Source organism: Phalacrocorax carbo, chromosome 1, assembly GCF_963921805.1.
Source record: "Phalacrocorax carbo chromosome 1, bPhaCar2.1, whole genome shotgun sequence".
In the NCBI taxonomy this organism is placed as follows: domain Eukaryota; kingdom Metazoa; phylum Chordata; class Aves; order Suliformes; family Phalacrocoracidae; genus Phalacrocorax; species Phalacrocorax carbo.
The window spans coordinates 88,131,381-88,157,207 of NC_087513.1; the positions used below are offsets into that span (position 1 = coordinate 88,131,381).

The following is a 25,827-nucleotide window of genomic DNA, read 5'->3' on the forward strand; positions in this document are numbered from 1 at the left end:
CATCAGGCTACACTTGATCCCGTTATTTGCTGCACTCCTGGTTAGATTCATATTTAGTCTAATTTTGGTTTTTTATTTCTTGCATTTCTGCACTAACTGTACTTTTATTTCTTGCACTCCAAAACATACCCATGCTCTGTTAGGTCCCAGCCCTAGTCCCTGGTTGATAAATCCTCTTAACCACTTCACACTGATGTTCATTCAGCACTTGTTTGTAGTAAACTGTTAAATTACAGGAAGAGTAAATACTTGTGACTTTGAATGTGTTGAAAATATATCTGTCTGGTGACTGACAAATAACTCATGAATTACAATGTGAACCCTAGTTGACCTGAATGCTGCTACTCCAAATTCTTGCAGTTGTGTCATCAGACTAAGCACACTCGAGACCACCTAGGACCATATTAATTTTCATTACTCTGATAAGTCCATTCACAAGCCAGTATGGTGTACCACAAAAAACCTTGGTCTCCAAAGCACAAGACTGAATCCAATACTGTGATTACAAATAAAGTCTTGAAATGACCTCAGACACAATAAAAATCTGCTTCAGTCTGCTCTTTTTCCTTTTTGAAATTTGCTTCTGGGTTATGATCTTGGGCGTGTACTGTCACAACCACCATCAGACTAAATGGTTGTCTAATTTCCCAGCTACTTCACATCCTCCACTTGCCTGCCTTGGGTTTAAAATTTAACGAACATAATGTTTCAAGAGTAAGGTCCTACAGTAAGAGAAAAGTCTGGATATATAGTATGAAGGACCAGAAAAGAATTAGGTGTTGCTAAAGAATGAAGAAAATGACCACAAATTTTACTGGTTTTTAAGCTCAGCTATTTCCTCTTAAATAACTTCATTTTGTTTTGACACATTTATGGGACAGCTAGATAAAGTATTCTGCATGTTCTTTCTTCCACAATGAAAACTACCCTGTGAGTCTTCATCCTTTACCTGAACTGTTACACATGATCAAATACCACCTTTTACAGTATGTCAGCTTATAAGAAAGTGGTATTCCCTTAAAGACAATCCAGATAGGTAACAAGCCTATTAGACCATAGGGATTACTCAGCATTTTAATACAATATATTGATAGGCTTCACCAAACAAAGCCATATGATTTTCAGATTCTCAGAAAAGTATGCACTGTTCTGAAGTAGTTTTCCTTTACATTACATAAATCAAATGCAAACTGCTTCATGTATTATTGCCTTTTCACTTTTACAGAAAATATTAACATGACTTTGAGGCTTGAAAGCTTTGAAGCAAGACTCAGATTTTTAATGAACAACTTCAATTTCAGTAAATGCTGAAATTACCCAGTGATTTCTTCAAAAGAAAACAATGAAGTCTCATACTATAGTTTTCATTGTGGATGAAAGGTATTCCTCTATTAGTCATTTATCCCACAAGCAAATTAAGATGTCCTTCAATGCCTTTACAAAAAGCAGTCAATTAGCCAGAAAGAAAGACTATTTTTCTTCTTTAGAAGGTAGGGATGGCAGTGATTTATGCCAGTATGAAGTGCTTCTGCCAAAATTTAATCAGAGTGTCAACTGGATTGAGGTAACATGGAACCCAATTAAACAGAGACCTGAGAATTTCCCAGCGTTGATCACTTACAGAAAGTCAGCCAGAAACATGAATATTATACATGCTTCGCAGCAAACCACAATATGAATTTTACTGATCATTATGAGATATAGTAAAAAACATGGATTGATACCGAAAAAAGGTGTTCCTATGCTTCCAGAATGGTCTGGAACATTGTATCAGTTTTCCAATGTATTCAAAGCACTAAACAGGATATAGAATGTAATTTTTTTTAAAAAATTAATAGATGCCAAATAAAACACCTAAATCAGAATTTATTAAGGAAAAACTCTTTAGCAAAAGTCCTGAAAACCTTTCTAAAATTATGTAAGCAATATGGGAGATAATGAAATAAAGAGGCACTGTTAAAAAACTGAACCTCATCTTAGAAAGTAATATATTCTGACTACCAAATCTTGAAAAGGTGTATTTTTCAGAAAATCACAGCACACTACAAACGCTGACAAAAAAAAAAAATCACTGCATATTAGTGAACTACTACAATGTTAAAATAATTTAGATTGCTACATTCTTTGCAACTAGTAAAAACTCTCAGAGGGCTTAAAATCATCTTTATTACATTAATCATATTGTTCTAGAAAAAGAAAATAATTTTGAGAACATTTCCGTCTGCTTCTGCTTTGTTATTTTTCTTTTTCTATTTACAGTATGAAAAATTTTCCTGGAACACTATTCCTGGTGGAGGGTGAGGAGACCTGTGGAAGGGGGGAGAGTAAATTGCATTTTTGTCAAAATGATGAACAGTTTTTCCAATTTAATTATTTAATTGGTCATTCCTCGACACCAAAACTGCAACTAAACTTATATTTTCCCCTCCCCATCTCTTAACCTTTTGGTAATTTTGAACAAAAGTAATATGAAAAGTCCTCACTGACATAGAAAGAAGACCAGAGTCATCTAGTGTGCCTCCTTCTCCAGGAAGCAGGATGGCCTATCTGAGGGAGCTTCTGGCTAGCCAGTATTCCCAGAAAGTGCTGGACTGCTTTTCCGTCAGTTTGCAAGGGAATGTTATAGCTGAGTTTATTGCTTGAAGTCATGAAATGCACACAAGAACATCTAGACAGATATTCAAGCAAAGCAATTTGTAGCTGACTGAAGTGCTGAAATAGAAGTACAGGCTAAAGCTATAGACAATGAAGAACAGGTGTTGTCTCCAGCAGTACACACAAAAGATGTAAATTATGAGCTGTTTGGCCTCTGGAGGTATTCAGTCTTCTCCCTGGACTATATACAAACTTGGAGCTCATCAGCTAGGTAAGACATTCAAAAGACATGCACAACAGCAGCAATCCATGCAGTCTGCCATTCATATCAAGTGATGTTTTTGCAGCAGATGGTTGCACAGTTCCCCAGGTAGATGTGAGCTGGGCTTGTGCACAGTAATGGTAACAGTGTTTCACCTGCAACATGGACTATGTGAGTGATGATATGCCATTCAGTCCTAGGAAGGCAGAAATCTGAGATGAACTCTATTATTAGGATTTCGGTTTTAAGTTAAACTTTCAATTTAATTTACTTGAAGTATATTCACAGTCTCTAGGGCTGACATAAGAGTACAGCAAATACTTTAAATTACTAACTGGCATGACTAAGAGTCAAATGAAATATATAACAGTTCAGAACGTCTGGACAGTTTCTCCTTTCAGGGTCTTGGTGATACTATATCACAACATAAAACCTTCTCCTGTTTGAACTAGATTCTCCACATACCACATAAGATAATCCCAAAATTTATAATAGCCCCACACATGCAGACTGTATCAGACAATGAATGAACCAAACATGCCTTTGAGACTGATTCTTGTGGTCCACCTGTTTTAAAAGCGTGATTTAGTTTTCATTTAAATTAAGAAAAATCTCTGTTTCACATATATTTTCTGCTAGCATCATCAGTCGACACTTATTTTGAATCAAAATCAATTGGCCCTTCTTAATTTATGTTTTAATTACTTATATAGATGAAAGCGAAGAAGCGCTGAAAACTCATTGTACATGAACTGCATCAGATCCTGGTGACCGCATAACAAAGGCACGGGAGTATTAAACCCCATTGTTATTTAGGGATATCTGAACACAAGAGGAATATTAAGGTAAATTATATTCTTAAAATACTGCATGAACATTTCCATCTCTGGATTTTTTCCTGTTGAGTGTTATACAGACTGCTCAAATATTCTTTGTTGCTTTAAGACTATAGCGCATACACTACACTTAAAGTTTATGACAGGACTAGGTAGGTGAAGAATATCTAATGAATAGTGTAATAATTAGAACATAGATCTATTTTTCCATCAAATTTGTCAGGAGCTGAATGTGCTACTCAGTGAATCATCTCTAGCAATAAATTCTAGGTCATAAATGAAAGTCACAAACTATTTTCAACTAAACACTGTGAAACAGGTCATCGCTTACCTCATGTGATACTGTGCCTAATTCCTGACTAAACTATCAATACTCGCAAACAGTAAGACTACTTGAAAACATTACTTATGCTTAGTCCTCTTAGCCTGTAGTGATCAATGTTTTAAAGAAAGAGACAGTAAAATGAATCGCTTTACATGAGGCAATTCAGTACATGTTCCTCACAAAGGAATTAGAAAGAAATATGAAGTCAAAGTAGCGGTAACAGTTACTTTGTAGTGCTATACATCTGTTTGCTAATGTCCCTTTCAAGTTTGGTATCTCAGATTATTCAGTTTACCCAATCAGTTCACAAAACCATTTTATTTGTCTTTATTTTATATCACTTCAGCTATAAGTATTCATTATGGTCATTATTTGCACAACAGCGATAATTTAATCTGTGGATTGTAATGTAAGAAAATAAACATTTGCGGCTCCTCTCTTCTGCTTAACACAGGCCACAGGATTTCTTCAAATTAATTACTGCTTGAACTAGAACTTGAAGATGCCTGTCTTGATTTAAAGAATTCCAGCGATGGAAGATTCCCTACGAATGCCAAGGTACCACAAATCAGGATTCTACCTCTAAACTGGAATTTCAATATAAATATATCCTACGCAAAGTATTATTCTAGCTATTTGTGAACATGCTATATGTAACTGATACACACCCCTCCCCGTTTCTATAAATGTTACTTGGAAAAAACATTGAGAAAACATTTTGACTTTATAGTTTCATTTTAGGCAAATAGGCTTCAAGAGTGCTGATAGATACCTTACATAGTTATCTGTTTTGACAAGACAAAAATGCTTATGCAGCTATTTTGCAAATTATTTAGATGTGTCAGCTGTCTGGTAGTCCACTGCTGCTTGCAATGTGTTTAAAATACATGCATTTTTCATTATGTCCCTTACCTGAAACATTACACTTAAACAAGGTACAAGAATAAGAAAGAGGAACACAAGAAGCACAAAAAAAAAAAAAAAAAAAGTTAAAATTTTAAGTAATGCAGCTGAAAAACTATTTCTTTCAAATCATGTTTTGGTTTTGTCCCTAGCTGTGTTTCTTTTTTCTTTGGGTCTACTGGCACATTCTGAAGCACCCTGATTTTTAGAAATTAGGACTGATTATTAATCCTTCGAAGTGCTAAAAGCTAAAATATAAAGTGCAAAGCACTATCAGTAGGATATTTGGTTCCTTATTATCCTTCTTTCCTGTTAAAACAATCAGGAGTCAAAGCAGGCTGTTCCCCCATCTTCAAAAGCTAGAAGTTCCTGTGCAAAACTTATGGATAGGTAAAATAACCTTATAAGCCTAATGTTAGGCCCATTCTTGAATTATGACCTTACTATTTCAAAGGAATTTGCAATCACAAATGTGATTAATAGCTTACAGCATTCCATAAATACTTGTGTTAAGACACAAATGATTGTTAACTACACAAAACATTAGTGTAGCAACTATATGAGCATTTATAATGGGTGTTAACAAATTATTTACAAGCAGTTAACTCAAAAGAACCTAGAACAAATCAGAAGAAGCATGCTCAAAAACATATTAGATACATTACATTTTATTGTGTTAGTAAACCTGGAGATCTCCCTTGAATAGAGACTGAATTTATATATTTAGATAAAAGTTTATGAGGTATCATGAGCAATTTACAAGGACAGTTGAAGTATACAGCACGCAACAGGTTCTTTGGTTTTTACCAGCTTTATTTCTTATAACTAACCTTCTTACAACTCCATTAAAGGTCATCCTGGCTTGTTCAATATGCCATAGCACATACAAAAAGACAGCTGCACGATAGCTTCCTATAATACAAGATACATGCATTTGAATTCATACCCTTGGTAACTCAATGGCTATTTGCCTTAGCAGCAGCACTGCACCATGTTAACTGGCATTACTGGGACTCCAGAACAACTTGAAAATCACTCTTGAAATCCCAGTGTGCAAGGGGATGACAACTTTTGTAGCCTGTGCTACTAATGATTTGTTTAATCTTCAGGATGTCAGAAAGTTGCTTTCCTTCCTCTTGGACAAATGCACAGTAAAGAGACACCCTCTTTTGTCAACTCGCTTTTACAGTTTTGACTGTAAATTCATTGGGATGTCTTGCGTGTGGGAACAGGATGACTGACAATGGCAGTGGAATATTCTATCTGGCTAGATCTTTAGTATTACACAACAGTAATGCAGTAGATTGAACAGGTGTAACATGCAGGCTTAGACCCAAGAAAAAATGACAAGGAAATTACATGGAAACTTGCTTCCTAGAAAAGCATGTTGGAAGTAAACCAGCATACTTTTCACTGGCTTCCAATTTGTTTCTGATGCCAACTCAAGGTCAATAGACAACAAAAATGATAATAAAAGTTCCACAAAATCAGTGAAGTGAGCAAATTAATGAAAGAGGGTTGGCAAAGACTCCTGCTTTCATCTTTAGGGGAAAGATAACATACGTTGTTTTTCTCGTCTACTGGCTTGTGAAATCACTATTTCTTATTTGTAGTACTTCACTTGTTCTCCATTAATTTCTTTGAAGGTTAAGTAAAAATGCAGTTGTAATACCAAGCATAGTGACAGTGATGGGCAATACAGACCATAATAATAGCCACTGAGTTTCGTAGCAAAAAAAAAAAAAAACCCACCAAAAAACAAAGGATGGAAGAGGGAGATGATCTCAAAAGTTTATTTTTTTCTTTCACTGATTTTGTAGCAGCTGCATTAGAAGTCCAAAACAGGTAAAGGTAGAGTTTCTCTCATCATTTCACCCAACAGCTATAAGTCAAAAACACAGTTTCTACTTCCCAATCTCATAGTTCCAAAAGAGTAAATTGGGACTTAGCTCAAAGATGAAAGGTTGAAACTTGTCTTTTGCTATACAGCTTAATTCTACATAGCTGTTAGAAAAATAAAGATATGCTAGTGTTTCATCTCATTTGCTGCAACATACACAAATCTGTGTTTATATCATACATTCTTACTATAATGAGTTTAAAACCTATTTTATATCAATATCGATCAAGCTATTTTGAATGACACTGTACTACCAAGATAACACTGAAATACTGAAATTGACTTCAAAGTAAAAAAAATTGCTCTTTTACATGTGTATACTTTTCCTATGTATACACGCTTTTTTTCTTAACAGCTTCCATCAATTAAAATCATGTAGACTTATTGGAGACCAGCTGTTCTCATTTGTTATGCTTCAGTAGACAGGGAGTCTGTGATTAACGGTCCTTGTTTTTCTGCAATCTGTAGTCTCTCTTCTCTTCCTGCTCATGTACTGTTTAATGAGATAATCTCAACAGTGACATTACTAGCTCTATTTCTGATTTACTGGAATAATGCCCAGAGTTTATTGTGACAGAAGGAAAAGTATCCTAAATCATTGCATTGGATTCTGCTTGAAGCTGCCATGTGCCTGGGCAGGAAAGGGGTGGTGTGGTTTCCAAGCACCAGATGACTTACTGCAACACAATGGGTGCATATTCCTCGCTACTTTAATATATGACTGGAAATCTAATGTAACAAAGGTCAAAGGATAGATCTGAACAGGACTATTAAAGATGTCTCAAAACTCAAATTTGAAAACTTCCAAAAATAAACCCACAGAATTCCTGTAACTATACTGTAACTGGAGCAAGCTGAAAATTCCCACTGATAACGTAGACTGTTTCTGCTGTCTGAATGTATTTAAATTTTAAAAGACATCTTTTTTAGCTCTTGTCTAATATAAGTATGTATGATATGAAGTAGATGATGCATTTTTGTGGTACGGTATTTGACTTCTCATTTGTTATGACTAAGGCCGCAAAACACAGCTTGTTCAATGTATGGCTGTGTATATATTTTAAATTTTGCTATCCAAACCTGGTCTTAGATCAATTTGGCAACACAGCTGCTATGTGAAAACAACATAACATGTTACCCTATGTTTTCTCAAAAGAGCAGAAATCTACTGACAAACATGCTTTGTTTTCTACAAAGCATTAGAAACAAGAAGCACACTGCTTAGCATCTGAGCTAAAGTTTTGCAGCATATAGCAAAATTATGCCTGCTGCTAAGAGCTAAAGGATTTTTTCCTGAGGAAAGAAAGCAACACACAAGTTACTTAGGCAGACAATCAGAGGTGGCCAGGTGACATAAAAAATTAAATCATTCAGAACATGTTTTTCTTTCCTATTGAATTTAAACCAAAACTTCACAAAGATGTTTTGCAAAATGGAATTTCAAAAAGGTAACCGTTTTCTCATAGAAATAATAGAATAATAGAAGGAAGTACAGCCAGAGTGACACAGAGGAAGAGGCAAATGGGAAAAGAGGGCTTGTCGGGCCAGAGGGCCCTCTAATCCCTGTACCATTGTCAAGTCCTCAGGTAATTGTGCTACCTATGCATTTTTCTCCAGCATTTCTATGGGTCATAATGATTTCATATATGTATATCTGTATGCACACATACACACAGGCATATACATATATTTTAAAGTCTCATTGTGGAAATAGAAATTTTATATACAGAGCTGTGTAAAAATAGACCTTAAATATCTTAAATGGCTCTATTTGCCTTCAGATAAGTTGTTTAGCAAACAGGTATAAAACCAGATACCGTGGCATAATGCTCTGAAGGACATTTTAAATTGAAATAAAAATGAAAATAATAATATTGTCAGAACTCTGGTGGACTAAAAATTACTTCGGGGAAAGACTGAAAGTCACCATTAAAAAAAGAACAGATATTCTTAAATTCAAAGTTGGATCTGGATATAAACAGATATTATTTTAATATTCTAGAATGAAAAATATTACCAGGACTTCTGTAATTAGACGAGAGTTCATTGCATCATGTACAGATTAGAAAACAAGTATTGCTAATAATTGTAGGGTCTAGATATTCCTGAAAATGGCAACCAACAGATTTCTCTAGTGAACAGTCAATGAATCAATAAAAGATGATGTTATTTTAGAGTAATATCTATCCTAGTACAATTTAAGCATAGAGAAACAAAACTAGTTTTAAACTAGCCAGCTTAAGTTCTTGCAGAACTTCCTCTGCAGTGGCACCAAATCAGATGGCATTATAAAACCCACTCAAGAAGGTAAGCGTAAAAAAATTAAATCTGACAGAAATAACGTTAAACCATATTGTCCTTTACACTGTCGTGACTGTAATGTTATTACTAATTGCTCAAATATACTTAAAAATATACACTAACTAAGGTTCTGAGTTTCAAAAGGACAAATTCTGAAACGTTATGGTAAAATAGGGAAGGTAGGTTTACCAAAGGTAGACTATTCCAAAATATTAAAATCGTAGGAAATCTAGTGTCTGTCAAACACAGTATTTATAAAACCATCACTATAAAATTAGTTTTAATGTCTATTTTCCACTTTGTTTTACTGAAAAGGAAATATTTTACTGGATTTTGGGGAGATTCTCCAGTATTAGTTTTATAGCTGATCTTGTCATTTCATAAGTGATCTTGGTACTAATACTAATGAAACCTCTTCAGGACACAATATTACTCTGCACAAGTAGAGAACAATAAATGGAATGAAATTTAAAATACAAAGGGCATGGCCTCAAACTTCAAAGAATAAGGGTTGGAACTCATGGTACAGAAGTGATGGAGAAAGATGATTTCAATTTTGCTTGTCTTGCTTTGCTTCCACTCTTAAAGGATTGCACTGGAAAGCAGCACACTCTCTGCCGGATAGATATACATCAGTGAGGAAGTGCAATGGGTGTATTAGTCAATCACAGCAAGACCACAAGCACTGGTAAGATGAAGCCACATAAATGAAAGATGTTATTATGGTATGCATCAGTAAACATATTCCTGCCGAGATTACAAAAGAAAACGGTAATGCCAATGTCCACAGCACAGATTGGACCCTATCTAGAAGAATATGTTTCCTTGTCTAATCATCAGCTCAGTGAGAACTGATGAGAAGAAAGGCCAAAAGAAAGAGAATGAAGACACAAATTTATAAAGGCAAACACAGAATCTTGATTTTTGTAGTGAATTAAAAACCAAAAAAAGCAGGTTGTGAATGCATATGAATGAGCTGTTCAACTGCAAAGGAGAGAGACGAAATATTTAAAATGCATGACAATTGATACCAGAATATCCTAAAAAACGGGAGTGAAAGGGCCATAAAAATAAATTTAGTCTTGAAGCCGGAAGGTTTCTTGCCATCAGAAGGATGAAATTAGCATGGAGCAATTCTCCCTAAGAGGAGGAGGGCCATCCTCCATGTTAATCAACACAATTGAACTAGCTCAGCTTCAGAATAATAGATGAACAGTGTTCATACATGAAACTAATGCACACAGGCCTAAAGAACCTGGATTTCACACTGTAATCCTTGTTGGTTTTTCCTACCCCGGTTGCACTAATCTTAAACAGGAAAACTATGTAAACTGTTGTATATTTAAAGCTATACTTGCTGAAGTCTGCTCTGACCATATTAGAAAAAAATGAAGGCCTATAATAGTTTTCAGTGGTTTAGCTTGATCCTAATGTTCTTTGCAGCAGGTAGACACAGTGTCTAGTTCCCGTAGCCAAGTTATTTATTTTGCCTAAAATGTCTACTGAAGATGAACCCGGCATCTCCTATGACATAAAGAAGGAAAAGGAGGGACTAACATAAGGAACATCACCTTATCCTTCAAAAGTACTGAAGACTTATGGAGTGTTTCCAGAGGTTAAGAAGTTTTACCTATGCTTCCTATTTGTAAATGGAACAGCAAATCATATATTATCAACCATATGCTACTCTCAAGCATGTCTTTGATTTACCGTGTTATCATTAGAGCTCTCGGTATGGGGCCAAGCACTGAAACACATTACTTATATTTATATTTTCCTAAAGGCTCTTAATGCATTGTATTACATTCCAATTATGAAAATAGAGATTTAAGATGACAACTTTATGTTTTGATACAGGACAAAACCGTATAATTTGCTAAAAAGTCCTGGGCATTACACTGCAGAACAAAAACATCAGTTTGCCATTATGTCTCATTCTTCAGTGTTCCTTCTACGCTTGCTCCAAAGAGACACTTAAAGGAGCAATGAATTATCAGAGACAAGTTAATATTGTTAATGTTGCATCAGCATATCCTGGAATTATTGGAGCAGTGCTACCATATTCTGGAAGATACCTTGTCACCAAGAATGTACCATATAAAATCCCTCACAAAAGGCAAATTAGTTTAACAATGGGTCAGAAGAAGAAAAAAAATCCAGAGAAGTTGCAAACTGTGGCTACAAGAGTGCATTTTGTTAGTGGAGTATTATTCATAAACCATTCAGTGTCTTAATAATGAGTGCTACGTGATAACTGAAAGATAACCAGTGTGCTACAAATACAAACAAGATTCGTGTTTATATTTAAGAGTTCTTTGCTCCCATCTTTGCTTCCATCTATGTTGTTCCCAACATCTGAAGAAAAGAACAAACATAGTTTTGACTATTGTGGGAGAGAATATATGTATACCCTTGAGGAAATCTGACTCAAGTAGTTGCATAAACATATACATAAACACTGTTAAGAGCAGATTTTAGTCCATTATCCTGCATTCTTAAATGTCAAGAAACCGAAGCAAATTGCAAATTAAACAGTTCAACAGTACGAAGACTGGTGCACTGAGTAATAGCCAAAAACTTAAGTTGCATTCATCCATCTAACAGAATCTAACAGCTGTATGCATCAAATATTTTAAAAACTCAGAATAAACTGATTCTACATTAAAGTGAATTAATTGAAGTCAAATTAATCAAGAATCTGGACTAATTCAATGATCTTCCTCATCACAGGCAGGTAAATACATTAGAATTTTAAGTGGAAGTGCATCACATTGCATCACTTCATGAAGTAAATCTGCCAATTGTTCATCAAGGAGACACGTATACTGTTTTTGTAAATCCTCAAGAGAGACAGGCAAATAGGAAAATTTGAAGCAGCAAAGTGCTCTGTTTTCATAGGTGAACTTCATCTGAATAATTATGATTTTGGCTCTGTAAAAGCTGTCTAAATCTAAAACGAATTTAAGTTATAAATGGTATTCTTTTAAGAACTAGCCTTTGACTGTCTACACACTTCCCTGATTGCCTTTTTCAATACCTTACTGTTTTCTGAAGACATGCATCAGTATTTTAAAACCTAATCTCTGTCAACAAGCGTTTCTCCCTATTTAAGACATATCTAAATGAGCTCATTCATTGGGTCACCAACTTAAGACAAAAGAAACAATCTCTTTTCATTATGAATCTTGCCTCCCCTTAACCTCCCCCTGCAAGAGGAGAGGAGAGGATGAAAATAAAATTTTAACTGTTCCAAAAGTGAAGAAGACATTATTTTTTGAAACACAGACTTTTGAATTTGTTGAAGAAAATCAATTTTGATCTTATTGCCTTAGCAGCCTCCCAAATTCCCCTTAAACCCATTTTGCCATAAATTTCTTATAGCTAAGGCAACCATTATTTGCTGCTTCTCTGAGCATCACATAATTCATAACTTCTGTGCTCTAACACAAAAAGTATATTCTGAAAAAAAATGGAAGCTCTTTTTCAGACTTAACTCTGTTAGGCATATATACAGAGAAATGTTCCAAATTAAGGAGAGGGTTAATGAGGGTTTTAGCTTTATTTTTTTGCTACTTGCCCAGAGGCTTATGTTGAATTTTACATGCTAAATGTGTAATCAAGCTTAGAAAATTGAAAGTTAGATTATTTGAAATTAATTAATATGTACGTTAAATGAAAATATAGTAAAATTTAAGAAATTTCATTCTGGAGCCAAGTGCTTAAATACCAAAACCCCAAAAACTTAGGACAGTGCTAGAGAACCTGAGAAGAAAAAAACTGCGTACAAAGTTACTTCTTCATATTTATTGAAAACTGTACTACTTGGACAATATTACATAGCAGTGTATCAGGATATTTACCTCATCGCCTTTGATATGCTAATAAAAGTTATTCAAATGACAGTGATTGCAACATTTACTTAAAATATGCATAAAAGAACATAAAAGCATTTTTTTTTACTCACAACTTACTAGACTTTGATAAAAGGCAGTATAGCTAGCTGTGCATTTGTTACAAATAACTACATCCTCAGATCCTTTTTAAACCTCAGATCAAAAATGTCATTACACAAAATTTGTTTTTTTTGGAAAGGTTTCCAGGATTCCAAATAACTTGCTTCCAAATATTTTGCCTCATGTCTTAGGCTGTCAGAAGCAGAAGAAGATTTAGGTAAATATGATGACAAATGTTTTGCTCTTAGCAAAGCCCAAATGTGTGTGAGTTTATTTTATCAAGAAATTCTGATAAAATTCTGACCAAGATATCATGCTAGTCTCTCTGAAGAGAGATGGCAGGCGTACAGGTGAACAGACATTGCGTTCTTGTAAGTATTGACTCCTTAGGTTTTTATGGAAGGTTGCTTCCTGGGAGAGCTAGATCAAGATGTGCTGGAATAACTCCTACAATATTTAGATTTATCACTAAGAAATTGTAGATAATGTACATACCTGATCAGAATACCAAGATTCAAATATTTCAAAATAAAGTGGTGACTTACTGTCCAGAAGCAGCTAGCAAATTTACATATAATTTTTCTTTTTAATCTTCCCTCATGCAGTCCCAAACCACTTACATATTTTTGCTATAGGTTACAAACTCTTTGGAAATAGGATGTAAATTTTCTAAATTATTATGTAGTACTTCCCACAACAGAACTTGCAACTTGGTGACATTTAAGTGCAAACATTATATTTATCTGAATAATAAACGAAGAAAATAATAATTTTCAGATTTGCAGCAGCTAAGGCTTTGATGAGCCTGTTTACTTCATAGCTCTGGTAAAGTACTGATATCTTTCACCACTGCATAAGCAAATATATAAATATTTAAAAGAGGTTTCTGCACCTCAAGAAACATTGAATGTATATACTAAGAGTATTACAGTATCACTTAAACTTCCAGTCAAAACCATACTATGTATTATATTTATGTTTTCAAATTTAAAAAAAAATGCATCCCAAAGATGAAGTACAGAATAACTGTATTGCTCAAGGACTCACAAAAAACCAACTGCTGCATTTATGCACTGAACCTAATCCCTTAACAGAAACATGGAACTTTTTCTTAATATTAATGAAAGTGTAGCATTCAAGCATCATAATATTGTAGCAGATTTTATTTGGGTGACTAAATACAGATTAAAGTGCTCAGCTTCTGTTTGAGTTTGCAAATTACAAACACTCATTTAATCTATTTTCAATAGGGATTTCTACAATTTGGTACTGATAAAGTAAAACTCAGTAAAACAGCCTCTGATTCATTTCACATTTACCATAGTTTCCCAAATTCACAATTTATTTCTGCTAAACATCCAGTATTTAAAAAAAAATACAACCCTTTCAAGGTAGAGAAAGGAATTATTTCCATGGTACAGTCAGCAGAGGTACTCTGGCTAGTACTGAACAACGGATCAGCCTAAAGGGTCACAGTGCTTGTGTTTGGTGTTAAAAAAAAAAAAACCAGACACACTGCTATTCACACCAGTTCATGCAAATAGAATGTAAAATGAAAAACATTTTGACAAAACACAAACAGATTTTTTTCTAGTTCTGAGAAGGCTGCAGAAAGAGAAAGTGAACTTTTTGTTCTGTGGAAACAAGACTCAAACAATGGAAGAAAAAAATTTCAAGGCAAAACTATATCCCTCTTTAGAAAGGCAAACTAATAAGCATATATTATTAGAAATCCAGAAACGTAGAATTGGGGTTTTTTTTAAATGAGTTTTTTGTGTGTGTCATAGTCTTACCTTTCCCTGTTAAATTTCAGAGAATGTAGGATAGCTGGTCGTTTCTGTCGGAGATTCCACAAATGAAGTGCATCATCTGCACTTGCACTGACCAAAGCACCCTAGAGCAAACACAAAATATAGCACAAGCTATTACTTCTCTGCAGATTCTGTCTTATTCTTAAGTGATCCTCACTGTTAATGACCTACCTGTGGAAAACACTACAGTTTATGAAAAACGATTGCTTTCTTCTAGAAAAAATATATTCTACCAGAAATAATAGTCAATTTGAATTGATCTGGTAAACCTAAATATTTTAAATTATATAAGATCAGCCAAAGTTAAATTAGAACTCCATCAATTTAAAATGCGAATTAAAGCTTTGTACGAAGGTTATACAAGTGACCAGTCACGTGTTCCCACAAAGATTAATGAAGAGAAGGATTGACAACACTTACTTAAAATGGTGGGCATGAAGGATATACTAAAGGAAAAAGGGATTAGTGCACACACATACACACAAGTGACAGTGCCAAGCACAGTTCAGTAGTCATTTCAACAACATGAAGTTCCAAACCGCAACTGTGAAAAGAAGATGCAGATAAGAAAGAAGGGACAGGTAGCAGAGGAGAGAGGACCTGGGAAGAGATAAGAGGTACAGACAAAAGCACACGGTCTTTATCACAGGTCAGGACTACTCTGATGACTGGTTCTGCTTCTGGTGCCCCCAAAACGGGTATCTTCCAAGGTCCAGGCCTCCATCTGCCTGGACAGCTTGAAGTGAACTCATTCTACCTCCTCCCTATTATCTTTATCCTCACCATGCCATCCTCACCATTCTCACTGATGCCATGAGAATATGGACTGTAGAGGAAGCTCTCTACTGCTGCTGCAGCAGTTTACTACATTTACACCTCGGATCAGGTCTAGTACAAAGGATCTATCCCCATGTACTATTATGACAGAAAGGAACTAGATATTTCCCAAATGGAAGGCAATGCTTTATTCTGAGGAAGGGTGAGGATGTAACTAAAAGAGCAGTTCATACCAACTATGACTGGCGGATAAGCTTCTCTTTTTGCATCTTGGATTTCCCTCCTAATCCTAGCAACTGTTCTTTTCAATGTTGACATATGCAAATGAAATTTACAAAGGTGAGACTTCTCTAATACAATGTAATCCATGCTTTAATTTTCATCTCCCAAAGAGTTTGGACCAATGTCAGAGAGAATCTCCACCACAGAAATCAAATTAATCCTATGTATTAGGGGAACTGCTGGTCACCTAGTGAAAAGAAAGAACACTGATTGAAACCTTGGCCTCCCTGTTTTCATCCCTGCCTTCCACTAAAGAATCCCACTGGACTGTTCGTTTTTAATGCTTCATTTCTGCCTCCTCAGTGTCTATAGTTCACATACTTTCTCCAAACAGGTGTAGAATGAAATAAATACTTTCCAGGTTTAAAAAACCCCACAAAATTAAAATTCTTTCCTTGAGAAGCTCCAAGATCTCCATGCCTAGAAAAAGGACTTAAAACCATCAAAAGTGTTTCCTTATATCATGGGAGAAAATTAATTAAAACTGAACTACAACTAGCTTATAATTTGGCCAAGTTATGAGGTTCTAGAAAAAAACCCAGATTGATCTGCTCCAGTAAGTCTTCTTGCCTCTTACCATCTCCAGAGATCTTCTGCACAGAGCAAGCTATAGTCTGTCACTGTTGCTTCATGTTGTCTAAGCTTGATTTCGACACACCATTTACAAAGACTAAGCATGCTGGTTTGATTGATGACCCCTGCAACTGCTTTTCCTTGCTTCAAGTAGCATACCCCCAACTATTGAGCTTTCAGCCAATAACCATCAATATCTTTCCACAGAAAGGTTGAGCTCACTTATCAATCTTTATTTAAAATGGGACTGCACAGCATATTTAGTAATTTAATGGATTTTACATCTACCTGCACACATTTGTATATTGACTCCTTTTGTTCAGTACTTTATACTGATGCATATGAAGGTAGTACTTTTCTCCGCATGCAGTCCCATAAATAGTCTTCTAAAAGGCTGTATGGTGAATGTCCTCTGGATGTACGCCACTTGTTGGCACAATTTGTCAATGTGAGAAGTTATATCACTCAATTACAATACATGAATTGACTTATTGAACTAAATTTATACAGAAGAATCTGAATAAATATGTCCTTACCTCATTGATTAAGAACTGGAGCTGCAGGACTGCAGCACCACTTTCATGTTGGCAGTAGCAATCAACACCAGGCCTGCCCAATCTGTTGTCATCAAAGTCAAGGATTCTAGCTTTTCTGTTATCACCAGGAATAAAGAGGGGAAAAAAAAGAACTACCAATTAAACTCCAATTAACCTTTAATTAACCTCAATTCTTCTTGCTTTCTGTAAAACAAAAGAATTCATGCTGACATTCCACTGTTCTAATTAAAGTACCAACATCATCAGGCTGAAACGTGTGACTGTGAGTGATCTGTTCTTGCCCAGTTTTTTTTTTTCCCCTGTGCAATACAGTATATGAATTAACACAAAAATTCACCAGGATGCATTGTAAATTTCGTTTTACACATTATTGGTTCATATAACACATGAATGTATCAGATTTTTGTACTTATCAAGAGATTAGAAAATTAATAATTTTGGACTAAGGTCAGTAACACAGCTCTGTGTTACTCTTTTTTAAATCTGAGAAAATGCTTTTGAGTGAGTCATTTCACACTTACATAAAAGCTCACATGTAACTATTGCTCTGTCTCATCAACACAAGTACAATTCAGTGCCATGCAGAGTTACCCAAGTCTAGCTATGGACTACGTTCCCTAGTCCAATCCCCAGTCTGAGTGAAACCACAGCTACACTGCTTCTGTCAAGCCAGCAAGTTCCCTTAGAATGAACACTGACACTCTGCTTTGCAGCAGTATCTTGTTGTCCAGATATATCACAAATGTAGCCTTCTATCTGTTCTCTTTGGGTTTTTTCTCCGCATGCCGAATTGCCATCTTCCTAACTTAGATGATGGCCTTTCCCATCTAAGTCAAAGACTTTAACAAGAAACAGCTTTTCCAGAAAATTACTAAAGAGAAAAGGAAAAAAAAAAAAGAGGAGAGGAATATGAAATACATTTATTAATAACCATTTTGTATGAAACAGGTGAAACACCTCCAAATGTACAGAAAACACCAAGCTTATGACCAGAAACAAGATTTTTACAAGCCCTATCTACTTGTTACATATGATCATATGAGCATATTGTAAAATCCTTAACAAAAATGCCAACTGTCCACCTATACTCCAGGCAAATGTCAGAATCTTTACTTCCCCTTTCACAGGTGAAGACACTTGCAGCAAACTATTCTAAAATTTGCCTCAGGGAAGTGAACTCCATAGCTTACCAAATTTGAGGGTTAAAACTTCGAAGTATGAAGTAATTACTCTCCAAATTGTTAAACAACAGTTTAATGGAGACCACCGACTTTGAGAGACCTGAGCTCTACTCCTGAGTTTTCCAACTGGTCTACTGCATAACCTGGGGGGGGAGGAAATATCTTTTCTTCCCTGTACCTTCATTTTCTTATTTGTAAGTTGAAGATATGATTTTACAAAAAAATACAGTACCTCCTTTGACAGTGATCTCAGTGTACTGGTATCTACAGATGAAAAACTGTATATAAAACATTATAACTACATTATCGGACAGCCAGGTAGATGAAAAATGCAAGTAACACTGCTGCTTGTTCCCAAACTGTAGTCCTGAATACAATAATAACCAATAAAACAATGACAAACTGTGCATCACTTAAACAACCTATTTAAAAAGGACACTAAAGATATATGGTAGTCTAGATTACTTTTAAGGGTTGATGGTAATCCTTTGGTCCATTTTGAATGGCTGGTCTGTGGCACTCTTTTTTTATAGTGTTCTTCTCTACTCAGAGGAAGCAAGACTAGTGCCAAAACCAATCAACCAACCCTCCCACCGGGGATTTCAAACTGAGTGAGGTTTTAACAGATAAGTGTTTGCCCTTTAACTTGAGCTTTATATTCAGTATAAATACATGGCACTAGCTAATGAATGTCCTTAATGAAAATTACACTAGTATTGCCCTGATTAAGCGGCTGTCACCCTTCAGCATCAGTATCATGCTAAGTCAGTTTTCTAGGAAACATCCTAGCAAAGTAGATTATTTCATTCAGAATATCCCAAACAAACAAAACACTCTCCAATAATTCACATTCATTTGCATAAGTGTTCACCCCGAAATACTTCATAAATTACTAAAATAAGAGAGATATTGTGCCGTCTGTTTCAGTCTGGCCAATTGCCCTGAAGTAAGGACTGATGCTTAAATAGCAGCATTATCACTGAGTGATGGTGGTTTTCAAACATTCTGGGAGCTGTGGTGAGGTCCTTCCAGCAGAAGGAGCTGAAGAGATATGATGACTTGGCCCACGTTCTTGGCACTTTAGCCCATCTTCTGCAGCTTCTACGCTTTGCTGCCAAGCATGGTGGAGTACGTCGTCTCACCATATTTTTTCATACCAGTGTACTGTACCAGGACATACAGCAGAAGCAGCTATAGTACAGGCTTTGGACGGATTTTTTTTCTTCTACTTTTGCTTTTTTATTAAATAATGTCTCTGCTATTAGGGAGACTGGAATATCTCTGAATATATTAAAAGGGAGGACTAATACAGATACATCTGAATACCTCAAAGTAGACATCATGGGTTTCAAGGATAAAAGCCAGTCACTATTTGCTTTCTCTTATCAGAATGATGGAGCTCCCAGGGGCCTTCACAGATATACCAGATTATCCTAATTTATACATAAAAGGGAATAGGATGAAAACTAAGTCTGGATATCTGTTGGGATCCAGAGTGAAACAAGTAGAATCAGAATTATGTGCATCCAGCAGCAAAAGTATGACAGTAATAACATTCTAACAGAGAAATGTTCTTCCTAAAAACAACATTTAATCCTCATTTTAAGATCTGTATGGGTGGAATAGGATATTGCATATCCACTTGTATGCAACAGTTTTTCACAGAGTATTTTAACATCCTGTTATTCCAAAGCTTATCATTATTTTGGAGGAAAAAAAATCAGTTGTTTTGGTACCTAATTTTAAGTACTTGAATTCGTCTTCCAAGATGTAGTAGTCTTCCATAACAGCATAACACACTATCAACAAAGAATTTATACTCTCATGTTTTGGGCCATTCCACAGCAAGTTGAAGAAAATTTCCATTTCCCAATATTACAACCTGATTCAGATTTTCTCTCCAATTCCTTTTGGTCACCTGAATAAAGATCAGTTAGTATTTATATGATATATATTTATATGATATTCTCATGTCATATCCATACTCACTGTATCTTGAATGCCTGATGTCAGAGCTCATTCATACGTGGATATGTTTTACTGGAAACCAAAGTTGCCGGTGAGTAATTACATACATAGGAGATGTACCAACGCGCAAAGCTTCTCATTTGCACGATCTATGACTGAACTTTCCACAGCATCCCACAATTTTCTTATTCCATGACTCATTTTTAATATATGATACATAAAGATCTGATGCCTCTCGTTCTTCTCGGAGCTTAGCACTAATGAAATCCAAAGACTTGAAAGTCCTGTGTGTTTGCCGAGAACCAAAAGTGCAAATACTTTAGAATGGACTCCTGGAGTAGAGACCACTGTTACCTGCAGCAGGTGTTTAACTTCTTAGGATCAGAATGTCCAGAGGTAAGACATGCTTTTCTTCATTAAAAAGGGTGATTCTTTAGTAGTGTCAGATCCAAGTGTTTTCAGGTTACATCTTTCTGCAATAACAAGGATTGCAGTCTGATTCGTTCCTCCTTGCAAGGCAGAGGAACTGAAGACATGCTAGCATAAAGGAAGTCCTGCCAAGGCATGCCAAGCAGCTAACAAATATTCTGTCAAGTAAACACTGTTAAATTACATATGGCACCTTTTTCAAAACCAAAACTTTTCCACAGAAAAAAATGACACCAAGCTTTGCAAATAAACAACTCTAATTTTTTTTGACTACTTAACTTCTTCCACGACTAAAAACAATCTATGTACAGCAATGAACACTGAAGTAAGGGATTATAATTATTCAGCAAAAACCATTGTCTCACATCCACCATTTTATTAAAAGATATGCATGGAAAAGGGCAACACCCATTTCTAGCCTCCCCTTTAAAACATTTCGGAATTGTGGGGTGCTGCAGAAGTAGCATTGCTGCTTGAAGGATTCCTGTCATCTGATCTACACTGACTGGTACATGTTTGAGTAGGAATATGCAGCACCCTAAGAGCAGATGCTTGTGGGCTGGTGTTACTCCATTATATAAACCAACTGTAAAATTGATGTAGTATGTAACTTGAATATAGGGCAGCTTGTTCTTGCAGAAGACCTATTCCACTGAGTTGAGTGATTTATCAGTTTAAATAAATCATTAAGTAATAGAATGCTTGAATGTGTCAGCCACACCACTAACCACCTAAAAGAACCAGGTTAGTCGGTTGTATCTGTGTCACAGGATAGATTTTGTCAAAAGATAACAATTAAAAAACCATCATCTTCATCACCTAGATTTGCAGTTCTGAACACAGCTACTTTCAGTTCCTGGAATACATAGTTCTATACTTCCTTCATGGAATTTCTGTAAGTCTCACAAACATTAATTTTCTGCCTACTAAAGAGAGTGCATATTCTGGTACAAATAAATGCCAGAGTGTTAGGTTTTATACTTCAAATGGGCTTCAAACCAAGGGTTTTCTTCTCTTTCCATTAGATATTTATCTTCATTTAAACATTTCAAAGAGCAGAGAATCCATGATTTCTGAAGCGTATTGCTGCAGTATTTGGTTATCCTCACTATTAAAAATCTCATGCTATATGTAGAATCAATACATTTAGCTTCAGTTTCAAGCCTTTGGACCTCATTATGCCTTTCTATGCTAAAGTAAATAACTTTCTGTTGCATAAATTTCATAGAAGCTTTAAGGTTGGAAAAGATGTCTAAGATCATCAAGTCCAACCATCAACCCAACACCATCATGCCTCCTAAACCGTGCCATGTCTACACGTTTTTTTAACACCTCCAGGGATGGTGACTCCACCACCTCTCTGGGCAGCCTGTTCCAATGCCTGACCACTGTTGCAGGAAAGATTTTTCCTAATATCCAATCTAAACCTCCCCTGACGCAACCTGAGACCATTTCCTCTCATCCCATCACAAGTTACTTGGGAGAAGAGACCAACACTCACCTCACAACTACCTCAAAGGAGGTTGTAGTAAGAGAGGGATAAGGTCTCCCCTCAGCCTCCTCTTCTCCAGACTAAACAATCCCCATTCCCTCAGCTGCTCCTCATAAGACTTGACTTCCTGCTTTGAAACTGTGATCAAGCTGTATCTTATCCATCTTCTGCATAAATAAAAACAAAAAACCCTGAGCTCCTTTGTTCTCGTGTCACACAGCATTTTTATTAGCTCTTGACTAGTCCTTACGGGTGTTTTCTACGTTTTCGAATTTGTTCTCAACCTCTTTCAAGCATCAAAACCAGAGCCATGCATCATCTTGGTAATGGTTTCTTTAACAATATGGGAAAGTGTATACAGCATTTTACTATTCCTTAAATTTAATATAGTTTTTTAATACACGTGTGTGCAACACTTAATTACCTTAGCAAATCATATTTTGAGACTTCTCCATTGCTTTGCAAAAAATAAGCATCCCCCTACCAGGTTTCATTCTGCTAACTACATGTAGCTGAGCTCGTTGAATTCCTTAAAAAGGACATGCAACCTAATCTAGCTTTAAGTTCTTCTATTTGCTGTGGATTCACTGGACACCACTTCATTAAACAATGACTTTTAGTGCTTTTTACTTTAAACAGAAGGATTCAGTTTTACAGTGAGCTTCATTATGTCTTGAGTTCATTCAGCTCTTTATTTAAAGATCTCTTCTTTTTTCCCCTCTGCTATGAAAAGGTGAAGTACTGCTGCGCTTGGCTGCTCTCCTAGCATGCTAAACATTGTGTTTTATAAATACAGGCAAACTTTTTTGGCACCAATAAGCATAAGCTTTTGGTCTACAATGACTTTTGCTTGTTTATTTTTCTTGACATAGATTTCTCTATTCATGCATGCAAATTACAAAAGAGTCGATCTCAGGAACACTGAATATCCATTATGATATATACAGGCTGAAAAATTTGCTTTCGACAACTTTCTTCCAGATTAAAGCACTTGCAGATAGCTTGTATTTAATGGCAAGTCTCTGTATATATTGATATTGAATAGCTGAATGAATGCTAGGAAAAATATGACCATTCAAGTAAAATGCAAATTCACATCAACACTATTCACAATTTTTTGATTCCTGTGAATTTAGAAGCTATGTTATTCCCCAAAATATCTACAGAAACCACAAGCATTACCAACACTCATAGGCCTATATATTTTCATCTCTTTGTGAGACTGCCTTTCGAGATATTTGTCATTTTGGGAATCATGTGTTCCAGAAACAGAATACAAGTACAGTCACCATGTGATTGAACTCAATCAACCTTAAACCTGAAATAGCAAATTGTGAAAAGCAGAATCTCAGAGGTAATGACTCTAGCAACATTTCACAAGTAACATGTAGGTGAATAATTTAATATTCCATTTGTGTACACATATATATACATAATAATTAACAGACACCACCTAGCTCTGAATTCACCTCCAAAAAAGGAGCCATTTATTCAGTAGTCTGTAAAAGCTCCACATTTCCAGGCAGCCACCCTGAAAGCTCTATATTTTGAGGTTGTAGCAACAAACATTAGAAGTCTGCATGTACAGTGGCCTTCCTCTTCTTTTTCAGGTAGTCATAAACCACAGCAAGCTCACTGACACATACAGATAAAAATAAGAAAGGCAACCACGAGTGAAAACTCAAATCTGTAGAAGTGTATTGATTATATTCATAGGAGATGTTGTTTCAGAGAAATTTACAAATGCAGACACAAGCATAGTCGAAGGCATGACAAATGTGGGAATAGAAGGAGGACAATATCTATAAAGCTTGTTTACAAACACATCCTACAGAGAGAATACTCCTCTTGTCCTAATGTAAGCTGGAGGTTATGGAAAACTAAATGGAGCCACAAATGAAAGGGCTGTATATATTGGAACATCCTAAAGCCAGAAAGTTGCTTTAACATAACCAAGAGGCTGCACAACAACATACAGAGATACAGATAAAAAAACCCTGATAACACAACTGAATTTTATTCAATTTATTGCCTTTTAAGAGGACTATGCAAATTATACCATTTGCTAGCCCTCTGTATGCACTGGAAACAGATGATAGTCTAACAGACTCTCTCTTACAGGTAGCTTTAACTCAGCCATTTTTCATTTCTTTTTTCTCAGCCTTCAGATATTAATATTTAACACAGTATTTGCTCTGTGTGTATCTGTACACCCAGAACACACATAACGCATGCAGGTTATTGCATGTGCAATTACTGATAACAAATGCAACCATCTACAATGATTTTATACTAAAACCCACTGCGTTCACAAGTTAAGTGTAAATGTTGTGTTAGTATTTGTGTTATCCGTACTTGTATACTCTACCACCAATCTGTTGATAACAGGTTTAGAGAAGGTTTTTTGTGCTCCTCAAGCAAATAATGGAAGACTATCTATATAAACACTATGTAAGACCAACATTTAAGACTTCTGCATATTGCCCTACAGCAGATTTCTTTAAGTCATCATTGAATTTTTAGCAATTTGTAACAATGATCACAAGTTGCTGATTTTCTTCATAGCTGACAGTTACGTAGAACAATTGGTGACAACAGAAAAGTGGCACATAAGAAGTCAAAAAATGTGTCAAACTAAATGTATCTAAAAATAAACACACATTTTCCCAAATACTAATTCCTCCTGTAGTTGCTATGGAAAAGTTATGTAACTAAAATAATACATTAATCCTTCATCCATGCCATGACAAAGCTTGAGAATACACATTGCACTTTCTCTTTTAAAGAGAGACAGCAATTAGCCATTACTGTAAACCTTTAAAACAAGACTGCATGTTTTCCCAAATGCTGCTTCCAGACCCAACCACTGGAATAAAAATAAGGTGAAGAAGGTCCTCTGGCCAACTCCATAGTCTGTAGGAGATGAGAACAGATGATTAAATGATGTTCCCTTCTTATCTGAAAATGCTTCTCTATCTGTTTTGGCTAATACAGATAGGGGGAAGAAAGCCTTCTTTGTTCAGTAGTGAGAATAATTAACAGTTGCCCTGATTACTTCTGGCTAATTTTTAATGCCAGGTACTTCACAACAATTGGTCCCGTACAATTAAAGTTCTGTGTTTCATGAGCAATTATGGAGTTTGAAGACGAACGCTGCTGTGTACACTGTTGTCTTACTCCCAAGTTAGTCAAAGCAGAAGCAATCAGGAGCACATACGTGACTATTTAACATGGGCCATTTTGCCCTCAGTCCTGCCATAAGAATGTCCTGGATTTTACTCCTATCAGGTGCTAAGATCCCCCCAAACATATTTTGCTTAGGTGTATCAACATAGAACTGAAACAAAGAATGAAAAATTTCTACTGAAATGGTGAGATAATTCTATACTTCTCTGGAAAATTATGAGCATATTAGCAATGAGGCATTCAAAAGGCAGTACTTCAGGCCCAAAATAAATGCTTTCTATAATCAACCTGTTTTCTTTCAAAGTTAAATTCACAATTACATGCAGAGTCTAATAAGTCAACCTGCTAAAACAAATAAAAAAACTCCCAGTATTAATTTTAAGAAACTTAGTCCCTGAAAATCTCCAGACCACTAGCTATCAAGACAGTTAATCGGTTTTGAAAGTAAGGTGATTTTCCAATAACATCGTTAGTAGAGCTTGTATTCTGATTCACA

General features: G+C 35.6%; 1 protein-coding gene across 2 annotated transcripts in view; it reads right to left on the reverse strand.

Annotated features, from left to right (window-relative positions):
• Positions 1-25,827, reverse strand: part of STXBP5L (syntaxin binding protein 5L) — a 210,132-nt gene that overhangs the window by 122,621 nt on the left and 61,684 nt on the right. For both annotated transcript variants that reach the window (XM_064465600.1, XM_064465593.1), the window contains exons 3-4: positions 17,055-17,136; positions 14,869-14,969 (exon numbers count right to left, since the gene is read on the reverse strand). In XM_064465600.1, coding sequence (XP_064321670.1) covers positions 14,869-14,969; positions 17,055-17,136 — 183 coding nt within the window. The remainder of the gene's footprint in view (positions 1-14,868; positions 14,970-17,054; positions 17,137-25,827) is intronic.